Source organism: Cupressus sempervirens, chromosome 9 (assembly GCF_028749045.1).
Source record: "Cupressus sempervirens isolate cs-2001-9-10 chromosome 9, ASM2874904v1, whole genome shotgun sequence".
Classification (NCBI taxonomy): domain Eukaryota; kingdom Viridiplantae; phylum Streptophyta; class Pinopsida; order Cupressales; family Cupressaceae; genus Cupressus; species Cupressus sempervirens.
The window spans coordinates 783,273,450-783,285,552 of NC_143126.1; the positions used below are offsets into that span (position 1 = coordinate 783,273,450).

Below are 12,103 nucleotides of genomic sequence, written 5' to 3' on the forward strand. Positions count from 1 at the left end.
TTAATATTTTTAGTAAGGCAGTTGGTTGTGCGATGGAAGCAATGGTTGACCAACTGGTTGAAATGAGACAGAGAGATGATGAGTAATCAATGAGATATTAAAATTATAGTACTAGTAATAAAGCTATTTATAATGGTTATATTGTAAATTTATTACTTATCTTCATAAAGTATTATTGAGGAGTCATTATATTTAATGGAGAAGTATGCCTTTAATAATGACATAACTTAATTAAAACACAAAAAATAGTTATACAAGTCATTAAAGTGACATATTTGTGAAGCCTCATGAGTCAAACTTTATTGAGGAATTATAAAAGCCCTAGAAATGAAATTGATTGATTTTTTGTTTATGAGTTTTGACTTTTATATTGGATGTTCCAGGGAAGAGTGCAATGTTGAGTTAGAAAACATTATATGACTACTTTGAGTCTTTATTGCATTCAAAGCATGAAATTTAGTACTGGCCCTAAGTTTTCATAGCAATCAAACAATGGATTTTGTATTGATTGATTCTAAGACTTCATAATATTCAAACCATGGATTCTAATGTTAATTCTAGGTTTTTATGGCATTCAAAACATGAACTGTAGAAGAATTTATATGGTCTGAAGGGATGCTACCCCACACTTCTCATCACCACCCTTGTAGTCAAATGTTGTTCTTGGACTCCTAGGATATTATTATTGGGTAAAGCTTAAACTGTCTTGAATTTTTTTGTTTGCTTTTGCTATTTGGGGTTCTTTGGAAAGGGAGGAGATCCTGGCAGCAGCAAGCCCAAACTTTGGATTGTTGTTCCTTCTACGACTTTTGGTGGACCATTAATAAGTTTTGTACTATGCCCAGCAGAGTTGATAAAGGTAACAAGAACTAGACTTTGTATCTATTGTATGTATATAAATTGAACTCTAGACTCCATACCATTGACTATTTGTTGTTTTGTAATGTGGATTGCAAGTTCAGGAGAATGCATATGTGTATTTCAAAGTGAGCTTGAATTTTTGTTGTCTCTAATGATAACATTGCAGTGTTGTATTTAATGGAAGGCATTTACAATTGATTGAATTGCTAGTGATTTGACATAAGTGGCTGAACATATTGTATTTATAAACAAATATTGTGTGTGCATGGAGTACTGTTCTAAGTAATATATGACAAAAGAGACTCAGGATTTGAGGTTGCCATAGAATTGTGCTGAGGATTCGGTAATGGTATTGAAATTATTATTGAAAGTTTCTTATAATGGACACTTGAACAGAGCTGGAATTACTGAAACTTTCAAAGAATGAACATCAATTCTTTTAGTTTTGAGGAATTCCATGATTGGTATTTATATCCCTCGTTATAATGGTTCCACATAGTAATTCTTTAGCACTTCTTTTATTATCTTGTTGATCAATCAAATTATAATATTATTAATTAGATAAATATTAATTAACAATACATAAAACCATCAGAAAGCCCATCGTAGAGCCTCATGGCTTTGGTGAACCATCCGAAGGAAGAAAGAACAATATGGGCATGTCGAATAGGGGTGATAGGACACATTTGTTTACTCTTTCTACTATTTTTATTAATAAGAAAATGTCAAATACTGTAGAATATGCATGAAGATTCATGCTTCAATTGATCTCAAATACAGTTTGAGATCAATTTCTAATTTAGGATCAAAACAATGAGATTGCAAGATCTTCAACTGAATATTGACTTAAGATTCATGAAGGTAATATTAATGATGTCAAGTTTTCACAACAAGACCAAACTGCTAAAAACCATTCAACCAATCTTTGGTAAGTTGTTCTTTTCTCTTGGAAGCTTACCATCCGAGACAAATCACACAGTGTTAGAAACTCTCCTTGTGAAGATCAAGCCAAATTTTTAGGTCATCGATCCAAACTAAACCAAAGTTTGGAGTAATCTCCTTGTAAATTTGATTGAAAATTTGAGCTGTTACATCAATTTATCTTCAATGACTTTTTAAATTGATAAAAAATGAGTAAAAAATAAAGCTGTTTGTAAAATGGGTGTTCAAAATTAAAACATCAAACCACTATTGCATTGAAACGTTTGTTGAAAAAGAAACTATAGAAGTATTAGCTAATTCTAATCTTCATGAATAGGTTTAGTTCTCATATTATATGTGTAAATCTAATACAATGCTTGCTTCTTTATGCATTATGTGGGTGTTCATAATGTTAGCAGAAAATATAGCAATGTGGAAAGATGCTTAATGAATAGATTCCTCTATTACCAATGTGTTGTGTCCTCATCTTGAATTTGTTAAGGAATTAGGATTAGATTTAATACCTTCTTAAATTATATGAATACCCTTAATGCGATGGATCCACTAACTTGTATCTTCTTGATGATGTGATTAATCAATTTTTCTTGTAGGTTTTGCATATATAGTTTGACTGCTAGAACTATAAGTATCTTCTTGAAATCACTTTCAATATTGTTTTCTACATTTTCCAATCGGCAACGATCATGATAGTATATATAAGATGCTATGTGGGTGAAGCCATGTAGGGACATGTCCCTACATGGGGCATGTCAGAAAGATATGATTATATTCTACTAAAATTTTGTAGTAAAAGAAGTCTTTAATGTCATGGAGTTTAAAGCACATCTGCAACATGAAGATTATGGTAAAGATGATTATGACAGAGAAATATCTCCATGTGTGAAACGAGTCTTACATTGAAGGCAATATGTGGTGCATCAGATATGGATGAATAGAATTTGCTTGCCACATTCACGTGGAAGACGAGTAAAGATTCTACACAACAATGAAGACATCAAATATAAATATACAACATAGATATAAGATGGTATGTAATCTGAGAAATGACATGGATTGAAAAGTAGGGTCCACTATTAGAGATGAAATATGCGGTGATAAAATAAGACAAATTGTTAAGCTAGAGATAAAATAATCATGCTGTACTATGATAGCATTTCTGATATAGAAAAAGTTTATTAATAAGAAAATGATGCACCAAAATAGAAAGTCCTTCATGTCATAACATCACTAATAGTTGTGTCATTAAAATTCTAGATCATACCTGAAGCGAAGTCGCAAGAAAAATTAACAAAATGCACTAATTTATTGATGCACTATAATCTAGCTTTGTCAATTTCAGTATTATCTCTTTCAAAGGTTTCAAAATATTTGAATATCTTTAAGAAAAAGGACCCATGCCAGATCGTGAAACTCTAAGACTCCCCGAATAATCCCTGTCTCTTACAAGTTTAAGAAACTCAACCTGTATATCATAACTAGTAGTCTAAAAATGTCATGATTGTGAACATAGAAATAATTGACCATCCTTTTATATCAAATATGCTAAAAATTATAATCAAAATATGCTAAAAATTATAATCAATACTTTCTTTAGTTGAAATAGAAACACAAGATTTTCCTCAAAGAAGTTTGAATTCCACTGGTTGATATTTTTAACAACCATAACAAATATGCCTTTATTTACAAGTTCTTGCATCTCCAATACAAATTCAATTTTATCAGCATAATTGTAATTCAAAATACCCTAAATAAAAGATCAAAAAGAATTGAGGGTAAGTATCTAAGAAAACATGATCTCCTTAAGGGAAGATTGATATGTTTTTTCTCACATGTACATGATCAAGAGTCTTACTACTGATTCCAGAAAGAAGTTGATTATGATCTCTTTGTTTGGTAGAATCCACCATTAAATTCCCTTGTGATTCACTCTCATTATGTCTCCCTTTCCACCTAGGATGATTTTCTATATGTACTCCTAATTTATCAGTATGACAAGTCTTGTTGGAGCTACAAGCTTCACTGCCATGAACAGGTTCGATTGGAGATCTCAATTCAACATCTTAATCATGTTTATGTGAGAAATTTAATGGGAGTTCATACATCACCACGTCATTTGAAATGGTTTTAATAAATACCTACTCTTATCCACTCCTAATGTTAATAGTAGAAAATTCCTTTGAGCATGTATTATCTAGATTGGTATCATCTGTAATTAGCTTTAATGATCTACTTGTGAGAGAGATGTCTAAACCTGTCAACAAAAGTCACAGATTATGACAATTTGAAGTAATATCTTGCTGAGGATAAATTATTTATTTCAATAATTATTGGTGTCTCAAAACTAACAAAAGATACCCTTTGAAAATGGATCTTGCATTTTGCTGAATCCATAAGTGACCTTATATGAGGGAGAAATTATACTAGAATGTACAAGGCCTCTATATACACAATATTCTTGAACCGGGTCATCAAGCATTCACATGTTCAGCTTCATTCGGCTAAGTTCATTCTATGAGAAGAAATACACATAAGAAAATAAATTCATTCAAATTACCTGTGACAACTTATCATGACAGACAAAATGGAGATGATACCTTCTAGTTGGAAAATAAGTAAATATCTCCAGGGAAATACCAAATTCAAACTCATGCTCAGGTTGCATGTGTCAACATTCCCCATCGACCTTATTCGCAAGGCTAACTAACTTATCAAGAGTGTGTATCCCACAAATGAAATTGGTATAAATGTTACAACCACCAAATTTGGAGGGCATGGAAATTCAGTCATCACTATCCTATGTAGTACACTTAATTTCATATGTTGGAATCATTTTGTGACTTGTACACATGATAGTCCAATATTTTTTAATGTCATCTTCATCACAATTTTTCTATGATAGTCTAATAGTTGTAGGTGGCATCTTTGTCACAATTTTTTCATTATAGTTTGTTATTCATCCAAATGGAAACCCTTGTAGGGAAGACCTAATTGCAATGCAACAATTAAATGTAATGTTGAAATATAGGAGAGAGATTCTTTTGGTTGAACTAGAAGATAAATCATCTTCTAACAAAATGACAGAGACTTTCAGTGAAGGATCCAAAGTACATCAATTCAATTATAGTCTAGTAAATTTAGGTACCATCTTCATCATAGGTTTTTGAAGATAGTCCAGTATTTGTAGGTGTCATCTTCATCAAAAAATTTCTATGATAGTCTATTAGTTTGAGGAGTCATCTCCATCACAAGTTTTCCATGGCATACTTGTAGTCCGAGGTGCATTGAAGACCTTTTATCACTACATGAGTTAGTAGTAGATGGTGATTATTCATTATCATCATCATCATCTAACATAGAATCACATGAATATCATGTTTTATAGCCCACATGGCCTAGGTATTGAGGGAAAACTCCAAGCACTAAACACACCAGATTTCAAATTATTATCTTTATGTGTTGATGTTTAAGTTGAATGTTCTAGAGTTGAAGAGAGAAACACACTCAATTTTCTTTTCTTTTTGTTCTTTTTTTGAATATGAAACTGTTGTCTAAATGATACAATATAATTATCTATTATTAAAACAAAAGTACAAGAAAAATATGACACCAACACAACTATATTTATAAAACAAAAAATTTGGCATTATTATTTCTTCTAAGCTTTTACAACTACAGCTTCTGCATATACATTTCCTTTCTTTTCATTCATTAATATAACAAAAAGTATAATAGTTGTTACAATAGACCAACATTCCAAATGATAAATCTGCATCTACACACTTTCAATAAAATGAAACAACAAGTACATTACATTCTTTTTGCAACTAGACTCTTTTTAACACTTATCATCAAAACATCACTGAGAAAAAACACTTGAGCGGAGACTCTCCCATTTATATTACACAACAATGGCTGAACTTTGGCATAAAAAATAATAATGATAGTAATAGTATTCACTTCCATCTTCAATATTATCATAAAAACCTACAACAAAAATACACATGTACCTATGGAAATATGCTCGAAGAGAAATCCCTCTCCTCGACCACTGGAGATGCAGGTGTGATTGGAGGTCATGAATGGAAGAGCTTTTGAAGTCAAGCACATTAGGAAGAATGAAAGAAAGACAATATTGAGAGTTTCAGACTACTATTCCACCCCCCCTATATTGATGAAAATGTAGGGCCCCCTTTCATATTATTCCTAAGGCTAGCAGGTGTCATTAATCATGTGGGTGGAGAAAACTTGAAACAAAACTGGGCTCAGAGAAAACCATGTGAAAATGCAGAGATAACCATGCCAAAATGTAGAGATATCCATGCGAAAATGCTTCAAAAATGTCAAATGAAACCAGGTGCAAAAGACGTAATAAGGAAATTTTTTTTTAAAACTTTGCGGATGTATAAGCCCTCTGTTGGTCAAAATTTTGACCAACATTGGGTCTTATATGTAAAAAAAATGAAATTTTTGCCTTTACATGTCGACCAACCTAAATTTATTTAGTTGATGGTCAAAATTTTTGGTCGAAAAATGATGTTAAATGTAGTAGTGATTTAAAGTGGAACTTTCGTAGACACTACTATTGGAACTACCAACAACATGAAAGCAATGATTCAAAAATTATCAAATGAGATGATTGCCATAAAAAGGCAAATGGGTAAGCCAACTCCCTCATTTCAGCAACCTTATCAAGATATGTCCAGAAGACAACTTGAAGGAAAGGCCTTAGAATTACTATCTTCTCAACAAAAGCTTCCCATTGAGGCAACTCCTAAGAAATAGAGCATGTGCATATTCCACTTGAGAGAAAATCATGATGGTGACTCTTGCCTTGAAATGAATAGATACAAGAAGATGAATGCAAGTAATGAGATAACAACGAAATATCCTGAAAGTGAAGATGATTCTACTCCCACCAGTGACTTTGGAACATTTTATTTGGAGTATGAATCAGATTCAGAAAGAGGAGGTGACTATTTTTCCACCTGGATGGAGTAGAAATGACCATAACAACAAGAAGCTAGAAGAAAAAAACTCTGGAAAGCTTAGTGCCTATTCGGAACAATGCTCCTTCTACTTCACTAGTCATGGTTAGTACCTCTACCCACTCCACTTCAAGGAGAAAACTATTAAAAGTAGAGCCAAGTGGTAAGCCCGATCTCTCATTTGACATTATTCAATATTGTAAAGGTTCTCATATTCAGGTTTCTCCTCTAGAGTACTTAAAGTCTAATCCTATTGAATTGAAAAAGCTAGTTGACTATTGCAAAGGAGAAACTAGTAATAGGGCTCATTCAAAAATCAATGTTGTTGTTAGTGATAATAATACTACTACCAATACATTTCCCCCTCCTGATGAAAAACCAATCTTGCTCATGTTCATTAGTGAAGAAGAATCTTCAGTCCTAGCTAACTTCCTTGTGCTTGTGTTGTTCATGACTTTTTTGGAACTACAAAATGCATAATAGACATGATGAAGGGCAGTCATAATTTGAAGTAGAGCGACTCTAGAAGAAAGACCTTTGATGAGATCAAAATTGCTATAGCTCATGCCCCTATCCTAGTTCATCTAGATTATACCAAAGACTTAACTTGATATTGCTACGCATCAACCCATACATTGTCTTCCATACTCATGCAATAAAATAAGGAAGGCATCCAAGCACCTATTTTGTTTATGAGTACCCCTCTCAAGGAACATGAACTGAGGTACTCCCAAATGGAAAATCATGTCTATGCTATGGTTAAAGCCCTAATAGACTTTAGGTTCTATGTTTTGCATTCTCATTCAGTCGTTTATGTTCATGATTCAACAATCAAAAGAATCTTAACTCAACAAGAAATAAGATGCAATTTAAGAGGAGCCTGGATAGCCAAAGTCCAAGAGTATGACATTGACCTAAAACCTACGAAGTTGATTTGTGGCAATGGTTTGTGCAAATCAATTGTAGAGAATACAGAGGTAAGTGAAGAGGAACAAATCTCAAGAACCCTAATGGTAAGCCTCCAAGACCTTTGGTTTTCAAATATTGCTTATTTCCTCACTTATGGAGAGTGCCACAATAGACTGACCTATAAGCAGAGAAGAGATCTTAGGATCAAGTCTATTAAGTATGTCATTTATGATGATCAATTATACAAAAAGGGAAATCAATGACACATTCCTAAGATGTGTAGATAAGCCTCAATAGGAGAGATTGCTCAAAGCCTTCTACGATGAAGCTTGTGGTGGGTATTACTCTTCTACAGTCACATCATATAAGATTTTGAGGTAATGTTATTATTGGCTAGGTATGGCTAAGGATGCCTACAAATGGGTAGCCCATGTGATGCATGCAAATTATTCGCTAGTAAACCTTAGTTGGTTGCCTTGCCTCTAAGACCAATAGTCATAGAAGGCCCCTTTTAGCAGTTTGAAATTGATTTTATTGGCCCAATTAATCCCTCTTTTCTACTAGACATTCATATATTATTACTGCTACAGACTACTTTACTAAAGTGGGTGGAAGCAAAGCCTACTAAGAGAACCACCTCCCAAGTTGTTTATGAATTCATGAGAGAAAATATCCTTGTAAGATTTGGGGTCCCACTAAAGCTGGTCATGGAAAATGCTACATATTTTTCTCCAGTAGAAATTTTTGAATTCTGCTATGATAACAATATCCATTTGAGTCATTCTTCAGATTATTTCCCTTAAAGAAATGGTCAAGCAAAATCAAGCAACAAAAATTTGGTCAACATCATGAGAAAGTTTGTCTCTGACAACTAGAAGAATTGGCATAAGAAGCTTGTCTTTGATATATTGAATTATAACTGATGACTGATGATTCGTGAGAGATTCAAGTGCTCTTTGTGGTAATCATGAAATGTAACTAGCCAGTTCTAAAGGGCCATAAATTTAACTTTTTGAGAAGTAGATAAGATCCACAAAATTTTAATTTGGACAAATCCTTGTAGCTGGGACTACTGTGTGAGACTTTGTGTCCATATTTTAATTGTGTTGGTCATGTTGGTTTAGTTTTAGCTCTTGCATGGTCTTTGGAATGAAATGTGTTGTTAATGAAAATTGTGGGTGGGATTGAAGACAAATTGGGTTTTGTTACTTTCTTTTCAGTGGTTATTTCACTTATCACTATCATTCACAGTATTTTCTCGTTTCCTCTGTTCCATGCAAGTTAGTTTCATGTGCATTTTCATGGTTGTATGAGAAGTTTGGGATTTGGTTATTATTAGGTGTTGAGTAGGAAGCAAACAATTGCTGTGGTATCTTAGTAACTTGGGCAATCTGAGTATTGCTTAGTTAGTCAAACATCCTCTACATATACAGTATGCCATTGTTAGGTAGTCATGCATTACTACATTTTACATTCAGTATATTAATTAGATTGCATTTAGGTGTTGAAAGAGCTTAGAATTGACTCATATGCATTCATAGCTGTGGAGGTTGTGAGACATCATCTGAAATCCTCCCGAATTGCTTGAAGTGTTGGGCAATCTAGTCATACCTCTTTTGCTCTCTAGTTAAGAGCATACCCCCAAATATTGTTGATCTATTAAAAACAATATTCATTGCAAATTTTTGCACACAAGGGAGTTGTACCTTTCAATTCAAGGGTCCTTGATAGAACAGCTACATTGAGCCATTTTGTTGCCAACTGCTTTGTCTTTCACTACAATGGGCACATTAAGAGTTATGGTATAAACCAAAATCCAAGGAAGACAAATTGTTAACCGACAATTGTAATGTTTTCTACAAACTTTTCTAATAACAATTACTTCTTTATATGACATAGTTTTATAGGGTGAAAATCAAATTTCCTATCGGCTCCTTGTTACATGCACAAAAGTATGCAACTACTAGTTTTATTATTATTAGGAAAATAAAAATAAAAATTAACATCATTCCGATGAACATTGGTTTTCTACAAGTAGGTATAGGATATGATCGAAATTTTCAGAATTTAAATTTTATGTTAAACTGGTTTAATTAATATAAGCTTTTCTTTTGAAAACAGTGATTGCAAGGTTGAATTTTAAACAATTGGCCGGCATTAAAACAAAACACCATTATATCATTAAGCAGTTAATAGAAAGGCACTTGAATTTGGACACGGCTATCCTCCAACCTAACTGTACAGTTGACCTATTTAAAAAATGGAAAACATTATAGATTTTTCTGGAAAAATCACTACGTGAATCTGGAAAAAGAAAAAGTTTTGACTTTATTTTATATTTAGTACATTTTAGATGGAGATAAATTATAATGATTTCTATAAATTCTCAATATTGCAAGAACTAAACTACACCAGAAACACAACATTTAATTGTCATTCTAAACAAAGTATGGAAATTTTATGTCTCCCAATATCATGTTCTGTTTCAAAGGCAGAAACTAAACAAGCCCACAAGTTTTTAATTTAAATCTCTGACCATTTAAAGAGCAGACAGAAAACCCTGTTCTTTGGACTCTTTATGGTAAATCACGTTCCATAAACGCATAGAAACAGAATCTTAATTACAGAATTGCAGAGATTGGTTTGAAGATCATGACGCCCTTGGCTTCCCAGATTCCATAATGGTCTCCAAATTGGGCTTCCAAGATCTGCACCTGCTCAATCTATATTTCCCCAAATCAATCTGCAGCTCTGACAGGCCTTCAACATCCATTTTGGGCACCACAACAATCTTCACACCATCCTCTAACTCTCCACCATGATCATTATTCTTATGAGCTTTCTCTTCAAAGACCATGTCCCCAAACAACGAAATGATTTTATCGGTGTTCTTGGAGCTCTTTTTCATGGCGGATTTTGCCCTGACTGCAATTGAGGCCATGTCTGAATCAGAAGTCACACCTTGCAATTTCGACATGGGGAGGAGGAAATACAGATGACCCAATTCCAAATCTTCGTCCGCGGACAGGGGATTTATTCGACGACCTGCCTGCAAAGAATCTGCATGACATACAAAATGCTGAGGATTTTCCAACATGAGCTCTGCAGCCTTTATTCGCTTCTGAAATTCATGGAGCTCGCCATTGGAAACCAAAACTTTAACTGTGTTAGATGGGAATATGTACGCAGAACCGCAGGAAAGATAATTTCCCATCCTGCTCTGATTTCTTGCCCCGAATTCTCTGGTTCGCAGAGAATTTAGAGATCTCTAGCCTGAATTTATTTGGGTTGAGAAATTAGAGATCTCTGACCTGAATTTATTTGAGTTTTCTGTGAATTCTCTGGTTGACGGAAAATTTGGCCATCGCTGGCATGAATTTATTTATGCGTGGAACCCACGCGGATTTGGGAATAAGAATGTGAATGTGGAGGAAGCTTCTTCAAAGTTACCTTTGAGTTGCATAGATTAGGTATTTGTTGGAGTTGACTGCACTGAAGCTTCCGCCATTGATTTTTTGTTTTGTTTTGCTTATCCTTTTCTATATATTTTGTTTGCCATTCATACAGGCGCGCTTCAGGGAACGAATATTATGCATGTCTTGGTCTTATCGATGGTAGTTATATTTTAAGTGTAGTTGCTTGTGGTTGTTATTCCTTATCTTCTTGTATTTTTGTGTTTTTCAGTTTGGATGTTCATTTTTTATTAATATTTTAAAACTTTCAAACTGATGTTACACCTTTGATTATTCTTTTTGGGGTGGAAAGTGTACATTTATTCTATCTCCAATCAGAATGATCTAAAGTGTAACATTAGTTTCAAAGTTTAAAAATAAAATTTTAAACAGCTGTCTTTCGAATTATTTTCTTTGTAGTGTAGTGGAAAAATAAGGTTTTGATCAGTTGTCTTTCAAAAGGAAAACTGATTTCTTATGATAGTTGGATGATCATCCTACCAAATTCTTTAATAATTCTTGTTTCCATCATCCATTTTCGATAAGAAAATTTGCACTCTTATAATTGTTGGTGAGCATCCTACCAATTTCTTCAATGGTTCTATTCTCCATCACTTATATTTGAACAAGGAAAACTAGTATCCTATCTATAATAGTTGGTGCTCATCCTACCAAATTCTTTAATGATTCTACTCTTGATCATTCATTATTTGATTCAAAGAATTTATCTCAATACAATTGTTGGTGATCATCCTACCAAATTGTTTAGTGATTCTCCTTTTGAACATTCATCTTTTGACAAGGAAAATTGATCTCCTATTATTTCTACCAAATTCTTAATGTTCAATTCTAATAAGAATTGGTATACTAAACAAAGTTCTCTAGTATGTTTTGGATTGAAACTAACCAAAAAACTGGCCACGAATTTTTCTAGTGTGCAACAAGTTGTTTTAT

General features: G+C 33.3%; 1 protein-coding gene across 1 annotated transcript; it reads right to left on the bottom strand.

Annotated features, from left to right (window-relative positions):
- Positions 1–10,083: 10,083 nt before the first annotated feature.
- Positions 10,084–11,114, bottom strand: LOC149541060 (uncharacterized). The gene has a single exon (XM_089799792.1). It carries the CDS (start codon positions 10,909–10,911, stop codon positions 10,348–10,350), a length of 564 nt encoding a protein of 187 aa, XP_089655918.1. The 5' UTR covers positions 10,912–11,114; the 3' UTR covers positions 10,084–10,347.
- Positions 11,115–12,103: the final 989 nt, after the last annotated feature.

Bases quoted from the DNA above. Each gene is read 5' to 3' on its own strand.
- LOC149541060 (XM_089799792.1), bottom strand. From the start codon at position 10,911: ATGGGAAATTATCTTTCCTGCGGTTCTGCGTACATATTCCCATCTAAC.